We start from the raw sequence: 23881 nt of genomic DNA on the forward strand, positions 1-23881 counted from the left end.
TGAGTTTCAATTCCAGTTTTCCCAGAGGTTCTTAAAATCCCTTCAGATAATTTAATTATGAAGTTAGTTTTTTTTAGTGTATTGATATTTCTTTCAAGTGGGTTTCTGGTCTTAAAAGAATCCAGTGCGAAATATTGGACCTGCATAAAAATCTGTTCAGTTACATAAGACATCCACCCTTGTGAATATTTTTTTATTTTTTTTAATGCAGATTATGTATGAAAGGTATATGGTTGATACCAGGGAAGAGGGGTGTGCACCTTGTGTGGGTGTGTAGCTGAGCATTGGATCAACCTCTTTTGCTGAGGTCTGCATGTGAGTATGAATGAAACACAGCTGAAGTGCAAACAGATCAGCAGTGTGTCCTCGACAGTCATGTTCTTTCCTCTTGGATGGTGCTTGTTGCTTGGATGCTTGCTGTTGGATTTAGATGGGCAGTATGTGCAGAGTCAAAGACAACAAAAACAAAAGGTACAAGTCGAACTGCATTTATAGTTGATTGCCTTCTGATGGTGATGCTCTTAACTGAGATAATAGAAGATAAACTGTTCTGAATGTTCTCCGTATTTAGTATGTGCAATTCTAGTGTTTATTAATAAAGTAGAATTGAACCTGAGTATTTACCTTGTTAAAACTGTTCTTTGCTTTTTTTAATTTCAAACGAATTTCATGAACATTGAGCAAGTTTTTGCTTTTAGGCTAATAAATGCTTCTTTTTTTTTTTTTTTGCTTTTTTTTTGGCTTCTTTATACAGCATACTAATTGCTTAACAAGGCTGTGCTCAAAATATTTGAGCCTCCATTCTAATTTTTTTTTTTTTTTTTTACTAATGTCTCATCAAGTTCATAATCTGTTTGGAATATTAGCTGCCGTACTATTCCATTGTGCAACTATAGCTACTCAAGAGAGTCAAATTATTAGAAACATTAGTACCTTCATTTTCTGAAAAGAAGCAACTACTTTTTTCCCATGCTTCGAACCCCATTGCCTCAAGTTACCCTGTTAATTTATGTATTTTTTATTACTAATGAGCTTTCTGCTGCGAATACTTTAACCGATAGGCTGACCAATGAAATCACAATGGACTAATGAAACTGAGGTCACATCCTACTAAATATCACCCTGCCAGTGATGGTTTACATGAAGCCTTGTATTCAGATTCAAATGAAACAGACCGACCAAACGGAATGAAAATTCTGTTTAGATGTCACGTGATCTATTCTGATCTGCTATTTCTATTTTACGACATTAATCTGAACCCTTCTTTTTCAGCCATGTGACATGTGAAGATCAATGTAAACATCACGTAATCTATCAAGAAGGAATTCATTTGCAAAATGAGCAAAGTAGTTGGGATTGTTTCAACACTTTTATTTAAGTAACAGTTTAATAAAAATAAGTTACAAGTAGTTTACAACAAGGTTTCCTGTTAGGGTTTTCAGGTTAGTTTGATCCTATGATTATGTTGGAATGTAGACTGTAATGATTAAATCAATCCTGTCTTGCCCTCACAATGTAATGATTAAATCAATCACGTCTGGCCCTCACAATGTAATAATTAAATCAATCACGTCTGGCCCTCACAATGCAGAGTCTGTTTCCCACAATAGTGTAAAACACCCCCTGCTCTGATCTTATCAGAGGCCGGGGGTTCACCAAACCTGTCCACTCACCCCCACTCTGTTCCTCCTAATAAATATGCCCTTGCAGGGAGGAGACTTTTAGACTTCATTCGATAATCGCTGTTCAGACAGCGACGAATGGACTCTCCACCTGCAGGTGTCTAAAAGAACTTGCTTGTCTTCTGTTTGGTTCTTGCAAAATAAGTTGGAGTGAGCAAATCTCTAACATTTCCCATCACACATGAGCTCGGGAGGACATTGCATTGTTTTGTTTTTTTATAATTCAAACTTTTTAAGACTTTCTTTTTGCAAATATCACATGTTATGGCATGGAGACCTTGGGCAAATAAAGCTAAGCGGGCATATTTTTTTATGGCTGACTAACTGTAGTCCGGATATCACAGTAGTATTTATTTATTTTTTTTAATCCTGCAGTACTACCACCAACCAGTGTGATGCCATACAATCAAACAACAAAGCACACAATGATTTTTTAACATCGTTTAGTAGGAATTGTCAATTAAAGGTGAGCATCATGCTCCTTGTAAAAGCAGAACAGTGCTTATATTCCTAGTAATTTTGTAAGTGATACAACCTAATAAACTGTTATTGCCTGTGGATAATATTGTTTATTCTGCATGATAACACATGCCTTCTTCTAACGTGAACATCTTTAAATTTCAAAAGGGTTGTACAAATCATTTCAAATCATCATAATTTCTCGCTGTTTACGGAACTACAGGCCAAAGTGTCAAAAGAAATCCTCAACAACAAAGCAAATTGTGGCCTTCTTTTGGGGAGTATTGTGTTCCTTTAGTGGAGAATGTAACGATACCATTGAAATGTAGACACAGTTACTGGTATGACATCAGCTGTATTCAAGCTTAGTGATCTGCAGTCAGTTGCTACTGTTTGGCTTTGTCTTCGTATAAGGCTATTGGCCTGAGGTGGAAGCCAACTAAACTTATGTATACAAATATTTCAACGTCTTTTGAGGTTCCCTGCACCTCTCAGGCATGCATGCTTCAGAATCTTATATTCCCAGACCACCACTGAGGATTTGGTTCACACTTTGATCCCAACTAACAGTGGGATTTGTAACATGGGTGGTCCTACAGAGTAAAATAATAAGAAAAAAAAAACCATGACAGCATTAATGCCAGGCTTAGCAAAGTCACAACAGAAGTCACACGCAAACGTTTGTGCATGGATGTAGTTAAGTTTCTGGTCAACGTATTCTGGAGACGGGATGCTTTTCAACAATGAACAAATTAGCATTGATTCATCTGACTGTATTGCTAACACTTCATCAAATTCCTGAGTATTTTTTTTTTTTAAATGCTCTGAGCATTTTGTGGAATGCCACACGATATTTATGATTTATTAATTACATTTGTTTATTGACCTGTACCAGCAATGTGTAGTGCTTGGAAGAACAATGAAGTGCAGAATAAAGAATACTGTAGAGCAGGGGTGTCAAACTTAGTTTTGTCGAGAGCCAATTTATACATGCGGCTTCCCTAAAAGGGCTGTTATGACAATGAAATCAAATAAATGTGGAATCATCTCATCAAATTGTTATATATTATACTAAAAAAAAATCTTGTTTTCAAATCATTTGTCAATGATAGCAGTTTCTTCAATTGTCCAAGTTACTATAACAAATATTTTAAAATCTCAGTTACTTATTGCACATGACAGCAATTTTTGAAAAGATTATAGCGAGGGTCATGATGGACTTGATTTGCTTATAAGGCCTACATAAAACGATGCGGCGAGCCGGATCTGGCCCCCGGGCCTTGAGTTTGACAAGGGCATGGATTACTGCAAGTGTAATAGTTTTGTATTCAATTAAAACGTAAGTTTTCACACAAATTAACTATTATTGTGAGTGAATTAAGATGAGGGATCCTCATTTTTTGCTCAAGCCATACTATTTTGGGAATATTTTTTGTTTAGTTGTGCGTTTTTACCAATTTAAAATGGCCCAATAAATGTTGGGAAACACTGTCCTAAATCATCAGGCCTTTGCTCTCATTATCCAGATCAGCCAACTGCTGCTTTGCAAGACCCAGCCAGTCTGAAAATGTTTGCATACCTGTGTCTTGGCTAGATTTACGGACCTTGCCATTTGATTAGGCCTTTGTAGGAGCAAGTTTTCATTGTGCTTGCAAGTGTGTGTTTGTGTATCACTGTGCATGCGCGTGCGTTGATAGCGTTCTTGCCTACAGCACTTTGCCATTCAATGGGGCCGCCATCAAGTTCTCATGGCCCAGAACGCTCATAAGAGTCAATCTGTCAGCTCTATCCAGACAAACTCCGAAGCAGGCTGACAGAGGGCACAGTAATAACCATTAATGCAGTCCAGGTGTCGCCTGCCAACATCTGCCCTCATTCTGAAGGCTTTACTTTCCCTGTTGAGGTTTGCACAGACACTGTGTAATGATGATCCTGCAATGTATGATCACATGCAGGTGTTCTGTAATAAGTTGCACTGAAGCCATTTTTTTCTACCGCCACGTAATATATAGACCCAATGAACCAATCAGAGGACATTATGTTTAACGTAGTAAAAAACAATCAGAGGACTGTACGTAATACGTAGATTGCGTACCTCCGCCGCCATTGACAAATGTGCAAATCATTAGGACCCGCTAAAATGGGATCGACAAAGACATGCTTACGAGACTTTCTGGAAAGCCGGAATCATTGCCGAAGAGCAACGTGACAACCACGAGACAATGACGAGAGGGAACTTGGCATGTTTAATGGCGAATTTGTCCAACTGTTTGATTTGGATACAGAAGATGATGACTTGGATGTATTTGCGTATGAATACCGATTAATAATAATGTGAGTAGAGTAGAGTGCATGGTTAAATAGTAGCATAAAGTACAACCAAAATCACTGTCTTGCTCCCATAACGGGTTTTGTTTACCGTAAATCATGGCATGCATGCGCCATATAATGCAGTGCACCCCAGGTGTGGATTAAATACAAAATAGACCCTGCTATTGAGTCTGCGCCTTTTTAAACCAAAGCGCTTTATGGTACGGAAAATACAGTAAATGCATTCCCTATCCTGTTTTGTTGATGTATATAAGCCGCACTGGACTATAAGCTATATTTGATATATTTATACACATATATATGTGTGTGTGTGTGTGTGTGTGTGTGTGTGTGTGTGTGTGTGTGTGTGTGTGTGTGTATGTATATATATATATATATATATATATATATATATATATATATATATATATATATATATATATATATATATATATATATATATATGTATATATATATATATATATATATATATATATGTATATGTGTATATATATATATATATATATATATGTATATGTGTATATATATATATATATATATATATATATATATATATATATATATATATATATATATATATATATATATATGTGTATATATATATATATATATATATATATATATATATATATATATATATATGTATATGTATATATATATGTATATATGTGTGTATATACTATATGTATGTGTATATATATGGTCTATATTTTAATGTTTAATGTATATGGGCTATATTTTAATGTTTAATTTCCATGCATAAGAGGATATGCACTAATCATACAAAATAATTTAAATCATCAAAAATTTGTAGATAAATCGCATTTGACTATAAACCGCCGGGTTTATAGTCCGGAAAATATGGTATTTGCAATATTAGACTTGGGTTTGAAGTTTGTGAAAATTAAACTGGTGACTTTGATTGGTAAATTGAACAAAAACACTGTGGTCTTGTCAGATATGAAATAATCACTAGGCCTGCAACTAACAATTAAGTTAAGATCGTAAGATCGATTAATCGGTTGATTATTTTGTTTATTAATTGCTGAATTGGCTAAAAAAAATAAGTTAATTTTTTTTCAGTTTTTCAAAACCATGACATGGTTCATCTCAAATTGACTGCAAAAATGCGCAAACATGAATTAATGATTTGGTTACTGATTTGGTTTGTAACATGTCTGACAGTTGGCAAAAAAGGTTGATCAAATAGTTGAACTTCAAATACAAATCAAATGATCAAGGGAACTTGAGGGCGGCACTGTGCCACATTGGTTAGCACGTCCGTCTCACAGTTAGGAGGGTGTGGGTTCGATTCCACCTCCGGCCCTCCTTGTGTGGAGTTTGCATGTTCTCCCTGTGCCCACGTGGGTTTTCTCCGGGCACTCAGGTTTCCTCCCGTATCCAAAAAACATGTTTGGTAGGCTGATTGAGCACTCCAAATTGTCCCTAGGTGTGATAATTGCACCTTTAAATGATTTCATGGTCCAACCTTTAATCTAACTTTTGCAACGCAAGTTCAAACATGCTATTTTTTTTCGTTGAAGTTGTGATTAATATTTGTGTCTATTCTTTCATAGTCATTCAGTTGAACATGAGCAAGCCATTATGTGGAGTCGCTATGTGTCGCTACATGTTGAAGTACTTTCACCAACCAAATTCAGTGTGTGATCTCATGCTGTGATTATGCATGAAAATATTTTGTTATACAACACTATTTATGTCATTCTCAATGGAATTCTATCTTTTAACCTGGTCAGAAAAGGTGCTGACTTAGCTCCTACATCTCCAATAGAGGGGCCTAAATTGCATGTTCACTAACAGATTGAATGCACGGCTGGTGGTCATGTTGTGCATGATCTTATAAGACTTTGATCTTTTACTGAGATTCCCAAATGCAGATGCCAAATTGTGCATTTACTCACAGATTTCGTGCGCTGTTGGCAACAAGTGTAGTAAATGAGGTGGAGACCACTGCACTTGAGAGCATTTTGCACTTTAGGTCTGATCGTTCGCCCGACAAGAGCAAAAGAAAAAGAGATTTTGTGTAATTGAACAGGAGGTTGAGCTCTCCATAGACCTTTTTTATAGATATATGCAGTTTGTAATATGTTGGTAATCTGTAATAATTTTGTAGGTTTTTCAAATTCAGCATAATTATTATCATCTTTAATATTTTCAAAAGTGCCACCCTTGACCACGGCACAACCGGTTGGTGTTTGACAAATGCAGTGGAAGGTGCAGAGATGTCTCGAGTGTTCATTTTACAGCGGCCAACTTTAAATCATCCGCAAGTGGAGATCTTGCAGTTTCTTATAAACATACTTTACATGTGCTGATCTCCTGCATGGACTCCAGCAAGAAAATCTGTTCTGCTTCCTCTATTTACATAGACTGTGCGCCTCACCTGCTGTAAGGGAATGAGAGGAGCTTCAATTGGTCGGGACGTTGGAGCAAAAATTTCGATCTGATTGCGTCTATGAAAATACCAAAGAAAGATAAAGCTACACTATGTGCACAATTAGACCACGCTTTGCACTAGACTGACTTCATATGGTATATTTGAAGCCTTCCTTTCTTGAAAACCTATAGGATAGTCTTACAGACTGGGAGAAGATAAGCTAAGGGCGATCAAGTGTCAGTTTGACAAGCAGACCAGTCTGCCTGACTTTGTGGATCAGGATAAGAAAGCATGAAAGGGGCTTTGTGTTCTCTTGGGGTACCTTGTTAGGCCTCTTGCCTGCCTCTGCCCTTCAATCTCCTCACATTGCCCCACCGACTTACGCCACATGAAGTTGTTTTCTTTCAGTTTGTTATTCTTGTAGCAGTTATTGTGTGAGCACTCACAAGGGTCAATAACTGATTGTGCAGTATTTGTTTTCTTAGTAAACAGTTCCCTTTTATTGTACTTTTACTAGACTTCGACTCAACTTTATTCATCCCTTGGGATTGCTCCTTCAGGAAATTCTGGCTCCAGTAGCTCACACAGAAATAGTACAAAAAACAATATTGCACATGAGTAACAAACAGAGAGAGCAATAAATAAATTGCATAGCTAAGCATTACTCCCTAAATGCATTTGTTGTATGAGGTGCAAAATGGAACATTGTTTTGTTGTAGCTGTCACAATTTTAAAACCATCTTGTTCAATGAGTATCTGAAAAAGCTTTATTTTAGTTCATTTGTTCATTCATTCATCATTTATTTCATTTATTTATTCATTCATGCATTCATGCATTCATTCATTCGTGCATTTGTGCATTCATTGATTCATCTATTCATTGATTCATTCATTTACTGTCAAAATTGAGTTGTCAAAAATAATAGATTAATTGACAAGTAATTGATTATCAAATTAATCAATAACTGTAGTAGTTGAGGAATGCCTTCTAACTTAAAATTGTCCAAATTCTCTGATGTCAACCTCTCAATGGTAATTATTCATTAATTTATGTAGTCCTTCCTACAATATATTTTCAAACATCTGCTTTTACTTTGGAAAACAATCCACTGCATCAGTACAAACCAGTTTCAAAAGATTTGGTGAGTACAACATTAATTCCTTTCGTGTGGTATTGTTTAATTTTTGTTGTTTTTTTTAATCACTAAACAAAACCAAATAAACAGCCTTAATTAGTTCATAAACAAAAAGAGGTTTTGAAATAGACTTTTATGCAAAATACATTTTTTTTGATGAATCGCTAGAATAATAATTTCCAAAAATATTCACTATTTATAGCTCTAAATAATTTTGTATTTGTTCTGTATTTGTTGTGTGTTATCGCAGTTACCATAGTGCTTTAACTAAACAGCTTCGGTAGTCAAGGAAATAAAAAAATAAAAAAAACTTTCTAAGCCATCAATAAATCATCCTAGTTTTTGCTGACACAACTCCCACCTGAACATTGAATCTGACTCACCGTCGCAGCTGTTCTTTCTTCACTTTCTTTAAATGATCCCCTGTACGTTTGTGTCCCACCTGGCCTTCAAAGTGAATTTGTTGTAAATGTTCTGGCAGCATGCAATGAGTCAGGAGTAATATGATAGGGTTGTATGAGCTACTACTGTATGTTCTCCATAGTATGTTGCGTATGTTCTGCCCTACAACCTCTCAGGGTGAGCTCCTGCCACATTCTTGTCTCCTGTGGCTCTTGTACTTTCCATATGTGCTTCCCTTCTCAAACCATTATGAGCTAACAGACTTCACCACGTTTATCCTTATCCTGAACCAGACCCATAACGTTTGGAAAGATGGAAGAGAGCATCCTAAATATCCAGCATCTCGATGCACAGGTGTCAAACTCAAGGCCCGGGGGCCAGATACAGCCCGCCACATCATTTTATGTGGCCCACGAATAAAAATTGTGCATCAAATTCATGTGTCATTACTAGAATTGCAAATTGTCTTCACTTTTAATAATATCTTTTTTTTTTTTATATTTGACCAGTTTTTACTCGTCTGATTTGAAAGAGAGTTACGTATTTGTCAGTTTGTTTTGTAGCTTTTACTGTATATAATATGAGGTGCTCATACATTTATTTGGGTTGACCCAAATGGCCCTCCAAAAGAAGCTATGACTACAATGCGGCCAGCAAAAAAAAAAAAGAGTTTGACACCCCTGCTCGATTGGGAGAAATATGAAAACGTATTATTATTATTTTGTTTTTGTCAGCTCTGTAAGCATATCTGCCTTTTCTATGTTTATTATAAGGGACACTAAATAACATCCTTGTGCACAAGGATTTTGTCAGACTGCTAATATTTGGGTTTACCAGGCCTGCAGCAAGTTGAGTGTAGTGTTGTGCGTCTTATCTATGGACTTTTCATGATTTGATTATAAAGTATAATTTGTGCATGTTCTCTTACATATGGAAATTAAACAATAAAACACCTGCGGCTAGTCCAGTGCATCTTGAACAAAACAAGACTTTCCCCGAATTCTGGTTGGTGTGGTTTATATTCTGGTGCGGTTTATAGTCCAGAAATGACTTCCAACAAAATAGAACACACTATAATAGTGGCTCTTGTTTTTACCGTTATTGTCCTCTGTGTGATGTAGCAAAGTTCTGCAGGGTAGTTCACTTTCTGGATTAAGGGCAATAGAATTTTTGGCCAGAATGCACAAGTGTGAAACATCCTGGCATTAAAAAAGATTCTGATATCATTATAGTATATAGCGTTAGGTCTTGTATGTTCTCTTCACTGTTTTCAGGTCAAAATTTGCTATTGAGATTTGCCTGCATGAACATTTCTTCTCCCAGTGCCACATTCTTGTATAACCTAATACATTATTGTGCAAAAGCTGCACTTGAATCACGGTGTGATTTTTTAATTGGTAATTTAAGAGGCACTAACTGTGTAAATGTTTCTGGTTGAAAATGAATAACATTTAATGTGGTGAATTGCAACTTAACCTGATGGATAAAGAAATTTCATGCAGAGTTTGAAGATTTGTGAGGTGCTAAAAGGGGTTGGAATATACCATATTATTACAAAGCAATGAATACAGAAATAAAAATACCACTGGGAAGTACAGATAACATTTACAAGTAAAATGTTTCAGCATAATAAAATAGATTGAAAGGAAAGAGGAGCTTTGAGCCAACATAAATTTGTGTTCCCTAGAGGAAAAAAAAGTGATCCAACAATAACGAAACAAATATCTGTGTAGTGGTATTATGAACTCTATAGCGATCATTTATAAACCAGGTCCAAAGAAAAGAAACATCTTGGATTACAAGACTATTAGCAAAACTCTCATTGGCCTATAAAGACAGAAATGTGATGAAGCTGTGAAGCTAAATTTCTCATTGATGTACTAAAAGTGTGACTAATTTCTCTTTTTGATATTTTTTATAACTCTAAATTATTATCTGATCGCATCAAGATGCATGCAATATCACATCATGACAAAAACAAAAATTGTTTAAACAAACTTGTTAAAAGTATACTTATTTTAAAATTGTGCATATGTGCATATTTAAGTATGATTTCCTTGTATAAACAAGCTGTGCATTGATATTAATGCATATTAATAAATCGTTTTTTATGATTAGGCCTAATTTTTTAATTGTGGAATGTAATATTCGCAATTTTGATTCATGCATTAATTATGTTTCTTCTGCATGTATCTTACAATCAACATTTGCTTTCTCTTCTGTATCTCTTAGCAAAATGCGATGTGGCGACGAGGCGTTTCTCGAGGAGATGGGACTCTGCCTTCAGGAACAAATCGTAAAGGTGCTGTAGGACAACGAGAGGTCCTTGTTGTGGATGAAGACACTGAATTATTCGATCTGACTTCACAAATTGGCGGACAAATTAACCCTCAGTGGAAGCCTTTTAAGAGTAGACTCAAGGGAAAACAAAACAGGAAGCCTGGAGTGGCCTCAAAGCATTTTGAGGACAATATCACTTCAAATAAAAAGGTTGACCCTGGTGGGAGAACGTCATCATCGTTCCCAGGAAAACCAAGCAATGACATCATTAATCTTGACAATAGAAATCCTCGCAAAGACCCTGTTGTGGCATTTACTGCTCCTCCTAAGCTTCTCTTAGATCCCAGACCACCTTTTGACTCTACTGGACAAAGCGAGGACATTGATAAATTGACCAGCTACACACAGAACATTACATACACTCACCATCCAGCTAAACTCCAAGTTAAAGTTCCAAATAAGAGCAAATCTGGAACCATAACCGTTGTATCTAAAGACGGAGACCTGATCTTGGGTTCAGATGGCAATCTGTATCGTCTCAAACCTGGAGCACCAGGCAGGATGGGCCCTCCTGGACAAGAGGTAAGTGTTACTCAACTTGTAATAATAATGCCTTGGATCCTTGGATGAGCCTCGAAAAGCCATAATTGTAGATCGGTTAATATTGGTTTCGTAGGGTAAAACCGGAAATGGTTGTGTGTGATCGGACTTTATTTTCTGAACTCAAGTGCAGGGAACTCATTTTTGTCACGGTCTGCACCGTAGTCATAGTTTCCTTTTGAGGGCCATTATGACTCTCAACAAAAATAAATGTCTCATATTATATACAGTACAGGTACAGGCTACACAAAAAACTGCTAAATAACTCATTTAAGAATCTGAAACTAATTTGCATTTTGAGTATTGACACATAGTCGATGCACAATTTGTCTTCGCGGGCCAAATATAATTACTCTATGAGCCAAATCTGGCCCGCCGCCCACAGTTCGACACCATTGCTCCAGCGTGATGAAGATATGTTTTAAAGATACTTGTATACATGTTGACTGAGGCTGTCATATTGATAAATTTGCTTATACATATCACTGAATGGCAAAATTGAATGATAAACCTTCGGGCCAAGGATGTTTGGCTTTGCAGCAAACAAGAAATGTTTTCTATTAGCCACCATCTGAGCTTGATTATAGTGGATGTTACACCACACAAACATGTTGAAACACGTCTCTGATCTAAGCTCAGATCAGTATTTTTTATTTTTTTTTTAGTCTCTAGAAGAGAGTGTGATCGTGTCATTTAATATAGCTGAACCAGACCTTGACGTTACGACGAGCTAATTCTGTACTAGTCTTGAATTAAAATGACCAAGATTCATCACTAGTATTATTGCAACCGTATACCTCAAAATATTCTGTTTCTGGCCTGCTTAGTTTGATATAAAAATATTTCGTTTGTAGCCTGCTTAGTTTGATATTTATGAACAGTATGTAGGCACGGTGAGCAGATGTTTAGTCGATCCGTCTCAGTTTTTGAGGCCATGGGTTCAAATCTGGGCTCCAGTTTTCCTGTGTGAAGTTTGCATGTTTTATCCGTGTCTGCATGGGTTTCCTCCAAGTACTTTGTTGAAGCCTATGTTGTCTACTGCCCTGTGATTGATTGGCTGATGACCCGGTTCAGAGTATTCCCTGACTTTTGCTCAAAGTCAGCTGGGATAGGCTCTAGCACATCCGTGAATCTCGTGAGGAAAAAGCAGGACAGAGAAAGGGTGGGTTGATATATATGTAAGGTACTGTATAGTACAGTAGTAAAATATGTGTGTGCACATGTATGTCTTGAAATTGTAAAAAGCTTAAGACATAATTCACTGACTGTAATATTTAGCCATTAACAAAACTATTAGACCACTAAACAATATATTTTATGGGTCGATACGTAAGATGTTTCCAATGTGAGTATAAAAAGATAATTTAGTATTAAATCTGTCACTCTTGTTCAAAATAATAAAATGTTTAGAGCTCACTGAAATTGAAATAATATATATTAAAGCACTTCATGATGCTGGATGGTTTCCCAGACAAGGTGGTGTGGTGCATGTCAGATTTCATTTTTTTTTTTTTTTATACATACAACCAATTATACGCATCCAAGAAAATGTGTATTATAGTAGTTGTATTTTATGCATTTCGCGGTCTATTGAGTATTCAGATTGTTATTTCAACTTTAGGGCTGTGTTGGAGAACCTGGGTGGCCTGGATTTAAAGGGGATAAGGTGAGGAAAACCTGTTTTAGACGTAATTAGCTATTTTGTGTTGACACATCTAATCATTTCACTCACAAAAGCGAACATTCTGATCACACACACCATTAAATCAATGTTCAGTATATATTTTTACTCATAGTAATGTTTCTCTCCTCAGCTCTGAATGTGCCTTTTTCACTATTTCCATGAACTGAATTGTGATTCTCAAAGGGTAAGATCGGCCCTGAAGGGAGTCCAGGAAATAAGGGTGACCGTGGACCTCCAGGACCACCAGGTTTACCAATCCTGTATCTGTGGAGAAATACTGCTGAGGAATGGGCTGCCTTCCAGGTATATGCCTGGCTGATAAAAATGCTTTTGGCTAAAGCAGGGGTACACATAAACACTTGGAGGGCACATTATATAAACACTGGACTCAATGTGTTTATTCTCTAATTCGGAAGTCCATCTCACCTAAGTTTTGTAATGATGGCAGGATTTTGTCATTTTAAATGTTGTCAGGATGTTTTTTTTTTTTTTTAATGATAGATAATCAAAACAAAGCAAACTTTGGGTGAAGGTTGATCATAGTAAATCCCAAAATCCTCCAGATTATTTTAATGTGTGTATCATGCTTAATTCCCTTGAAGTAAACTGAAAATAAAGACAGAGCGTGTAGTCAGTGTGTGCAAGAACATCTGCGCTCGTCTGCTTATTCTTTGAACAATGACTTCAGCCTAATGTTGAGGAATGCACCCCCAGATATGTCGGAATGATGGAGAGCCCTTTATTAGACGAAAAGATGAGAGAATGAATCTGTTTGTGGTTTGTGGTTTATTCTACAAACTTTGAACTTATCTGCAGTAACTCCCATGACGCCTTTCAATGACAAAGTAAGGAAATGAACTACAGAAAAGTTACAGTAATAGATGAAGGAATAAGAAATGTCATTTGCTCATTTTGTGAATCTTGTCTGTGTTTAATTATTGTAGCAAACCAGTTTCTACCAGATGCTCCATGCTGGTTGGCCTGTAAGTAGAAAGTCATTAATAACACATTAAACAGATTTATTTTTATTTTTTTTATCCGCACTCACAATGTTAATTTATTGTGAGCTTTCAGATTAAAGACGGTCCTGCTGGACCACCTGGAGAGATGGGCAAGACTGGCTTGCAGGTTAGGAATTTGCACTATCCATGATCAAGGCTCATGCTTGAATGTTCTTTCTGATCTTTCCTCTCAGGGGGCCCCTGGCGAACCTGGGGAACGTGGGCGACCGGGGGTGCCAGGAGAAATGGTAAGCATAAATTGATGAAGATATTTGAGGTGATTAAAACCTTTGTTGAACACAAGTATTGCGCAACACAATTAAAGATAATTTAAAACAAGTCTCCTGGAAGTCTAGTGTGATCTAATGGAAACAAGCTTGTGTTTTGTATATTGAGAAATCACAACCTGATTGCCAGACAGTGCACTGGACCAAACATCGAAGTTTGGGATCATTAGAAAGACACAGTGGAAATGAAGCATTATCCAGGTAGCAGACTTCCATGTCTATGGTTGTCATCTATATCATGGTGTATCATGGGAAAGGAAGTCTAAATAATAGTCTTATTTTGTGAACCTGGTTTCAGTTGTGTCGTTGATATGGACAAATATCCATCATTTCTCAGAATCCGTTAGTAGACACCAGTAGTGATGGGAAAATGACGCTTCAAATTTGATTAATGAACCAGTTGTATTTTTTCCTCTTCTAGGTAGCAGTGTTGGTTTATAAAGGGGTTCAAGAAATGGCAAGTCAGTGTACTTTGTCGAACAGAGCTCCATCTAGAGGAGCCATTGAACTGTCATTGAAATGATACAATGTCGGTTGTCGTGGCCCTGGGTTCAATTGCCCGGGACGGCACAGAATTAATTGATAGATGGACGGACGGATTTTAGGCATGCAATATGTAAAACAAGCTAAACAGTCAGGTGAATCCAATATTATTATGCCGCATAGAAACGTGAATTACAAAAAATGGTCAACAGTGCCATCTGCTGGATATCCAAATACAATTATCGGCGTATAAGCGTGAATATTTCTGTATGCTGAATACAGTATTGTCAAGTGAAATATCGCTACAGAAACAAATTCCAATCCCTCCATCATGCTACCCTCTGCATAAAAGCATGCCATCAATCATCCACCACAGTGTGTAATATAATGTACTGGGTGTGAGTAAGTGTTTTTTTTTTTTTTTCTTTCTCAATCCATGTATCATTCCTTGTTCTCCACCTGTCTTCAAATTGAGTTATTGCTCTACTCACTATCTTCATGTCAAGATGTGTTGAGCCAGATGATGCCTTGTCTGTGTGATGAACGGCTCCAATAAATCTTCAAGGCTAACATAATTTACAGTTGAGTCTTACGTTGCTAACTCATAGCTGTATTATTAACGTGTTTCCTTACATCCTTAGTCCATTCAAGATCTTTGTTTGAACATGCTCTCCATGAATTAAATGTTACAGTTGTCTCAAGTATTATATAATATACTTATAATAATTTACTCTGTTGTCTGAAAGGGTGAACGCGGCCCCAGGGGTCCTCCTGGAAGAGCAGGGGCTCCAGGCAAAGATGGGGAAAATGGAGAAGATGGTCAGCAGGGGTCAAAAGGTGTTGCTGGCTCACAGGTTGGTATTTTATGTGAAGTTCTGTTTTAAAGCTAGAGAGTGACACAGAAATAAATACATAGGTAATATACGCAACATGTCAGGTGTGTTTATCTAAAATGGAATTAAAGTCCCGTTGTCAATTGAATTCAGGGTCCATGGGGCTACCGTGGTGAGCGAGGTTCCAAAGGAGAAAAGGGCGATGAGGTGAGTAATTACAGATGTTTTTTGTCATTATGCAGGTTTTTGTCTGTGCTTGACTTTGTGGCATGTATTCTATCTATTTTTCATTTTGTTTTAATGTAGACTCATTTTTACTTTTGTCATATTGAGCTACGATTTGCAACTATTTTAATAATCAATTGAACCGTTTAGTACTTTGTTGATTAATTGATGTATCAATTAAGAAGTTAAATTATACAAGCTATCTAAACAGTTAATAGATAAGATAATCATTCTCATTTATCCATCCATCCATTTTCTGAACCGCTTAGTCCCCACGGGGGTCGCGGGCGCGCTGGAGCCTATCCCAGCTATCATCGGGCAGTAGGCGGGGGACACCCTGAACTGGTTGCCAGCCAATCGCAGGGCACACAGAGACAGACAACCAATCGCACTCACACTCACACCTAGGGACAATTTGGAGTCTTCAATCGGCCTACCAAGCATGTTTTTGGAATGTGGGAGGAAACCGGAGTGCCCGGAGAAAACCCACGCGGGCCCGGGGAGAACATGCAAACTCCACACAGGGAAGGCCGGAGGTGGAATCGAACCCGCACCCTCCTAACTGTGAGGCGGACGTGCTACCCAGTGCGCCACCGAGCCGCCATCATTCTCATTAATATAATAATTATTAATTAGTTGTCAATTCATCGATTCATTTAGGACCTTTAGACAAAAGCTATAGAAGAAGTAAAACACACTTTTGGAGAAGCCTCTGGCTGCTCACTGATCTTAACTCTCATGATGAGATCTACTGAGAGTTTTCCCCAACATTCGAGTCATATTTTTTTTTTTTACACCATTGCTGGTTGAACTCCACAAATTTGAGTCACTCGGTTGTCTGTAGCCCACTGAAGTAAATAATGCTAACCGGCAAATGCCTTTCTGTCCTTGTGAGAAATATGCACACTTTGATTCATACAAACAACTAATGTTATAGTTATTGGCTATTTTTTTCCTCTTCCTTCCCAATAGGGCCTCATCGGTAGAAAAGGTCCAAGAGGGCAAAATGGGGAACCTGGCGAGAAGGTACACCTCTTGGTGGCTACGCAAAAGTTTGACTAAACTATTATCTGGACTTTTATATGAATATGCAAAATCTGTACAAAAACTTTTTGCAATGCTCTAGGTATCTTCATTAAATAAAATACAGCTTTATTTATTTATAAAGGCCACATCTAACTGATGATTTCTTACTGCTTTTATAACTTTCTAGGGTTCGGCTGGTTCACCAGGGCCACCGGGTCCTGTTGGGCCCAGAGTGAGTTGCCTTCACCTATTGCAAATATTTGTTTCGTCATTGTAATTTTTTATGTCAGAATAGAATAATATATATATATATATATATATATATATATATATATATATATATATATATATATATATATATATATATATATATATATATATATACGCACACCGTATTTTCCGAACTATAAGTCGCTCCGGAGTATAAGTCGCACCAGCCATAAAATGCCCCAAAAAGTGAAAAAAAACATATATAAGGAGTATAAGTCGCATTTTGGGGGGCAATTTATTCGACAAAATCCCACACCAAAAACATGAACGAGCAACAACAGGCTAAACGATAGCAACAACAGGCTAAACGATGCTAACGTGACAAACACAAACAAATAGCTGGGAACGGGCCTGACGTAACATATAGAGTGATTAAGGACAACTATTACATGAATAACATGTTTATAAAACCATCGATGTCACTCCAATTCATTAAATAGCAACAACAGGCTAAACGATAGGTATGCTAACGTGACAAACACAAACAAAGAGGTGAGAACGGGCCTAACGTAACATATAGAGTGATTAAGGACAACTATTACATGAATAACATGTTTATAAAACCATCGGTGTCACTCCAATTCATTAAATAGCAACAACAGGCTAAACGATAGGTATGCTAACGTGACAAACACAAACAAAGAGCTGAGAACGGGCCTGACGTAACATATAGAGTGATTAAGGACAACTATTACATGAATAACATGTTTATAAAACCATCGGTGTCACTCCAATTCATTAAATCCATCGATCGTTCTTTGTCAACAATGGGTGCGCGCCACTGACGGCGCTTGCACTTCAAAATATTCCACAGGTATTTCAAATAACTATAATATAAGCCAATAATATTATCAAACCATCTGTGCACTTTAAATCCATTGAATCCATCGATCAAATTCCTCGTCCTTTGTCAACATCGCCGCGCGTGCGCCCTGACGTCAGCCTTGTCTTTATTTCACAGATCTAGTATATAACTATATTGTAGCGTTAACAAAGTACAAGGATAGACGTGGGTTTGGTAAACGGCTCTTTATTAAACAAAACAAACTTCCAAGCGTGTGGCGGCGTGGACTTCCGGACACGAGAGCTACATGGCATAGGACCGGGCGTGCGTAATTGCCATGTCCGAGCCCCATGCACCGTTCGCGGACAGCCACTCGTCCGAGCGCCGGCTCCCGACTCGGTAGAGTAGGACCGGGCGTGCGTAAAAACCATAATAGTTTTTCAAACCTTCTATGTCACTCCAAATTCTTAATTCCTTGAAACTCTTTGTCCTCCGTGTCACTTAGAAATGATCACCGCTAATGATGCCGGTAGTCCTTACGTGGGTACGTTTGTCCTTTATGTAAACAACCGCCGCGCCGCGCCGTGCCACTGACGTCACTTGAAATAGTAATCCATTGGTACATCACGGTTCTCCAAACTTTCTTTCTGCTGCTCGATTACTGTTTTCAGCTGCATATTTTACAACTTGAAGTTTATAACCTGCAAAATATGAGTTTCTTTTTGGTGCCATTTTTCTTAAGCCCACCCAGTTGATGAGTCACGGCCAACGGTGAAATTTAGAGCGCCCTCATCCAGTTTCGTCCGAAAATATAATTTTTTTCAGATGTAGTTTTTTGTTTTGTTAATTTGGTTGTTTTATCAAAGTCAAAGTCTGCTTAATTGTCGATTTTTTTTCATATACCAAGACACACAAAGAGATTGAAATTACGTTCCCACAATCCCTCGGTGAGATAATACACATATGCATACAAGCAACACAAAAGAAAACCAAGAAGGCACAAACAATGGATAAATAAGAGTGTTGAATAAATGATAAATAAACAAATAATAATAAATATAAGAGGAGCAAAAATGGAGCAAGTGTACATACAGCAGACAGTGGACTTGGATATGGTGCTTTAAAGTGTTAATTGCTTTATTTGATGTTTTCTCTATCTTTTATGTTTTGAATATGTTCAAGATAAAGATATAAAAGCATGTGAAGTGATCAACTATACTAAAAATAACATGGGAAGTGGTCAACTATACTTGTAAATAAGTGATGTCTTAATGATCAAGTAAAAATTTGTGAAAAAAACACAAGTCGCTCCTGAGTATAAGTCGCCCCCCCCCACCCAAACTATGAAACAAACCGCGACTTATAGTCCGGAAATTACGGTCTGTGTATATATATATATATATATATATATATATATATATATATATATATATATATATATATATATATATATATATATATATATATATATATATACATATATATATATAAAATGACACACTTTGTAATCTGAATACATTTTGCAGGGGCCTCCTGGAATCCGAGGTGGATATGGTCTAGAGGGCACACGTGGACCCGACGTGAGTGATATGCCCTTTGAGCTTTTATTTATATCAAATCCATCTCCTCTGTGTTCAAATTTCATTGTTGCGCATTTATTGTTCATCATGCTTTTTGTGCTCCATGTGTTCTCAAGGTACTTCTGTATTTTGTGTTGCCGTACTGTTGGTGTGACCAATAAATACCATTAAATGATTGTAATTCCACAAAGGGCCCCCCAGATACGATCAATCAATGTAATAAATGTAAAACAAAAATAATACCTTGATGTTGTTTTCTGATGGATGCTTTTGAAGTCTTTTTTGTTAGCTATTATATTGTGGTACACTACATGATATCTACTCATGTCCAGGGGGAGCATGGATTGGACGGCCCACCAGGTTTTCCGGGTCTGACGGTAAACAGACGACATTCAAAGAGAAAAATAATAATTTACGTTTTACACTAATAGTGTTTGGTGTGTTTGTCATTGAAGGGTGCACCGGGCCTCACAGGACAAGTCGGTGCTCAAGGAGTTAATGGATCAAGGGTAAAATGGAACCACTGAAGTTATTTAGGACAATTCACCTTTGAAATGTGAAAAATGTTTACCGTATTTTCCGCGCTATAAGGCGCACCTAAAAACCTCCAATGTTCTCAAAAGCCGACAGTGCGCCTTATAATCAGGTGCGCCTTTTATATGGACCAATATTGAGCCACTACAGCAGGTGTGTCCAAAGTCCAGCCCGCGGGCCAAATGTATATATCTTATATATGGACAAAGTTTTAAAATGGGCCATTCTTGAAGGTGCGCCTTATAATCCGGTGCGCCTTATATATGGACAAAGTTTTGAAATGGGCCATTCATTGAAGGTGCGCCTTATAATCGGTGCGCCTTATAGTGCAGAAAATACAGTAATATTTTTTTTCAAAATCTTACATTATATTTGTCATCATAGCAAGAGCTTTTTAGAGTCAACGTATTGACTCAACAAAAAACTTGTTTTGCTATTGACACCCTTCTCTGTTGACTAATTACTCTGAATGACTTGTTTATTCTTTTGCTCTTTTAGGGAGATGTTGGCCCGTTAGGCGATGTTGGCCGCAAAGGTCCGCAGGTATTAAATTTGCATGATTATATTTACCCTTGAGTGTTCAAGCTCCCACGCAATGTTTACCAGCTGTCGTTTTCACGTGTTTCTTGTATTTCATGCCTTTTATTTTTGTCTGACCAGGGACCCCCGGGTTTAGATGGACAGATGGGGCCCACAGGACCCAGAGGGCCCCAAGTAAGTAGAATTAATGAACCAGTGTGTGCTTACGAGGCACACTTTGATGTAACACCCCAAACTAAAGTTCTGATTGATAATCAAATTAATGTTGGTGTCACTGGTATGCAGTGTCTTTAGAAACAAGGATATGTGTGCTATCTAAAATAGTGTAGAGATCTTTTCTGACTGCTTTATTTAATATAATAAATAAATAATACCGTAGTGTGACTTGTGTCATGAATGTTGAGCTATTTTCACATTTGTTTACAGGGAACACCAGGACGAAGTGGTGTAGCAGGGCCAAAAGGAGATCCTGTAAATATTTTGTTGGCATTCATGTTTTGCTTTAAAAAAAAAAAAATGCAGTAGAGTGTAAATTGTAATTTCACTTTGTAGATTAAATATAATCTAAAAATTACAATTCTCAATCTGTATCATTCTTGGGAAAACATAACAGCCAGTGTTGAATTTTAATTCTACAATTTCAATTTGCAAGTTCATCATTTCCAATTCTGCCTCCAAATACATAATTGGTTTAAAGTTAAATTGGTTCGACTTGAATGGACTTTACACTTTTCCTTTTTTGTTGTGTGATTGTTTGCTATTTGTTTTCACCTTAGGGGCCTGTGGGCACAGTGGGGATGCGGGGTGAACCCGGATTTGAAGGACCAGTGGTGAGTTGGAGTCATTGTGAGCAGGGAGAGGTACCAGCACCACATGGTCCATGGCCCAGTAGTTAGGAAGGGACTGTTGTTATATATTACTGTATATATTGCATTTTCAAAAACAGAGGACATATTGAACTCAATATTTTGCATGGGGTTGACATTTTTAATTTCCATTTTAAATAGTGCCCCTTGACATTTTAACTCAACCGTGCCTGAAACTTATACTCGACGTTAGTTTTGTTTGAAAATGTCACCAGCACAACAAAGCCACCTAGTGGCTGACTGCCTCCAGGAGCTCTAGACTTAACTTCCTACTGTATGTCTATAAGTACTAGGTCTCAAATATTTTCTTTCTTTCAGCTTTTTTTTCCCCAAGTCATTTATTTGCTGATTAATTGACACAAGAAATCACCGTGCTGACCTTTTGTTCAGGGTGCACCAGGAGAAGCCGGTCCACCGGGTTTCCCTGGAGTAACGGTAAACGCTCATAAGTAAAATCATTATTTAATGAAATCTTTTCACTTTTTTCAGATCCTTAGAAATGCTAATGATTAATAATTCTAAAAGTTGCTTTTTATTTACAGGGCATTCGGGGATCTGATGGGGACAAGGGGATTCCAGGTCCTAAAGGAGATAAGGTCGAAAAGAGCTTGATATGTATCTTTCTTCGTATTATTCGAATGAAACTACCCTAAATATCAGACCTTCAAATATTCAACAACAAAAGAGAGTTTGCACGTAAAGAAATAGACTGTATTTGAATAACACCACTCATAAATAAGTTGAAGAGGGCAGACACTTGCTTCGGGGAAGTCAATATAGTGTATAAATGAACAATTTGCACAAATAGCACCTTAATTGAAGGCAATTTACTACAATCATTGCGACCTCCAAAAGAGTTACCTTTGAGTTAACACTCACAAAGGTCACGCTGTTACAAAGCAATTTACTGAGTAAAGCACTGAAGGACTTGATCAACTAAAACCAACTTTTTTTCTTTGGGGCTGCATGAAAATGAAAGATACGAGTGCCACTTTGACATTCTTCACTTTGTGTTGATTGTGTGCCTTGTCTTAATTACGGTTTCTGGTGTTTCTTTCAGGGTTTTCTAGGAGCAACCGGGATAAGAGGTTCTCAGGGAGAGACAGGCCCCGATGGGTTTCCAGGATACATTGGGGCCAAGGGTCCACCTGGTCCCAAAGGCATTGAGGTAAAATGTACAACATATTTGCTACGTTTCGGACTAGTGCATTTTCTACAATAGATTTAGTAAATAACGAAAATAGCTGAAGGTAAGAATATTTCAGTCCTCAACAACATCTCGTGTTTATATGATGTATATTTGGGGTATCAATCACCCCAATGTATGCTTAAGAATATGGAGATTCTTGCCTAATCGAATAAACACAAAACCTCATAAATGCTGTTAAGAATTCTTAGGTTCTTGCCAATTTAAATTAACAGGTTTATTATTAAATTTCTATTTCTTGTCCCCACGGGGGTATCAGGCCTGCTGAAGCCTACAAAAAGGTGTTTGTGGAGAGGTAGTTGCATTTAAAAAATAAAGGTGACACCAAATAAATACAAAGTCAATGAATAATTAGAAATCTATTTATGGAAAATGCAAGTAGAATTGAGTACTGTGAATGCATGTTAAATAGTAAGATCATTTGACAATTATATTTATGAATTTTATTAATCAATACACAATGTACTACATGATTTAAATTTATAATTTCTTATTAGATGTTTTAATTATCTTTTTAGGTGACTTCATAAGAAAATGACTATTGAAACGTATACTACCAGCGTTAGATGTTATAACATGCTGATTTGAGTCTGAAGTCCTAAAGCGCTACGATACATAATTCTTTGTGTTTCCTTGTTTAACTCCTCTTTCCTCATACAGGGCGGGAATGGTGAAGCGGGGAGTCAGGGAAAACAGGGGAGTAGTGGGTTAAAGGTCAGTGTCACTTTTGTCCCTGCACATTACCTACCACAGCTATCTTTGACTCTTTTTTGAATGTTTCTTTAATAGCCAAACCGTAATAGATTATTAAACAGCGGGATCTGTATTTTACTGTAATTATGGATTAACGGGATTTGTGAGAGATTTAAGATCCCACCCCGTACCTGTCCACCAATAAGTAAATTTCCTATATTTTACTTATTTTTGCTTTTGTCGACATAATTTCAAACATCTACGGAGTTCATTGCCATATTTGAACATTGCTGGTTGTTTGTGGATTCTCAAAAATAATATGTGTTCGTGTTGAACAACAACAGTCACGATCATAAATATGTTAACTTTCTTCAAGGGTAACAGAGGACCAGATGGACGAAATGGCAAAACAGGGCCCAGAGGGAACAGGGTAAATCTCTTGTGTTTTTCAAGAATTTATATTTGACTTTACATGAAAACAGCCTCTTAATGCAAAAATAAGAGGAGAAAACATTTGGAATAAGAATGCAAGAATGTCACTTAATGGCACTTAAGCGCATACTTTTGCCTGAACATGCTA

The 23881-nt window shown here is 37.1% G+C and overlaps 1 protein-coding gene across 3 annotated transcripts in view; it reads left to right on the forward strand.

The window, feature by feature from the left end:
• Nucleotides 1–306: 306 nt before the first annotated feature.
• The window catches only part of si:ch211-196i2.1 (collagen alpha-1(III) chain), a 38768-nt gene continuing 15193 nt past the window's right edge, over nucleotides 307–23881 (forward strand). For 2 of the 3 annotated variants that reach the window (XM_049737159.2, XM_068652730.1), the window contains exons 1-23: nucleotides 307–471; nucleotides 10641–11270; nucleotides 12910–12954; nucleotides 13156–13275; nucleotides 13917–13955; nucleotides 14047–14100; nucleotides 14168–14221; nucleotides 15490–15597; nucleotides 15730–15783; nucleotides 16774–16827; nucleotides 17015–17059; nucleotides 19408–19461; nucleotides 19794–19838; nucleotides 19917–19970; nucleotides 20494–20538; nucleotides 20656–20709; nucleotides 20962–21006; nucleotides 21312–21365; nucleotides 21792–21836; nucleotides 21944–21997; nucleotides 22462–22569; nucleotides 23269–23322; nucleotides 23678–23731. In XM_049737159.2, the coding sequence (XP_049593116.1) occupies nucleotides 322–471; nucleotides 10641–11270; nucleotides 12910–12954; nucleotides 13156–13275; nucleotides 13917–13955; nucleotides 14047–14100; nucleotides 14168–14221; nucleotides 15490–15597; nucleotides 15730–15783; nucleotides 16774–16827; nucleotides 17015–17059; nucleotides 19408–19461; nucleotides 19794–19838; nucleotides 19917–19970; nucleotides 20494–20538; nucleotides 20656–20709; nucleotides 20962–21006; nucleotides 21312–21365; nucleotides 21792–21836; nucleotides 21944–21997; nucleotides 22462–22569; nucleotides 23269–23322; nucleotides 23678–23731 (2019 nt within the window). In that variant the 5' untranslated portion in view covers nucleotides 307–321. Of the gene's footprint in view, nucleotides 472–10640; nucleotides 11271–12909; nucleotides 12955–13155; nucleotides 13276–13916; nucleotides 13956–14039; nucleotides 14101–14167; nucleotides 14222–15489; nucleotides 15598–15729; nucleotides 15784–16773; nucleotides 16828–17014; nucleotides 17060–19407; nucleotides 19462–19793; nucleotides 19839–19916; nucleotides 19971–20493; nucleotides 20539–20655; nucleotides 20710–20961; nucleotides 21007–21311; nucleotides 21366–21791; nucleotides 21837–21943; nucleotides 21998–22461; nucleotides 22570–23268; nucleotides 23323–23677; nucleotides 23732–23881 lie in introns of those variants that run through there. The other variant, XM_049737160.2, reaches the window with a different exon arrangement.

The sequence above is a fragment of the Syngnathus scovelli genome, chromosome 13 (assembly GCF_024217435.2).
Source record: "Syngnathus scovelli strain Florida chromosome 13, RoL_Ssco_1.2, whole genome shotgun sequence".
Taxonomy (NCBI): Eukaryota; Metazoa; Chordata; class Actinopteri; order Syngnathiformes; family Syngnathidae; genus Syngnathus; species Syngnathus scovelli.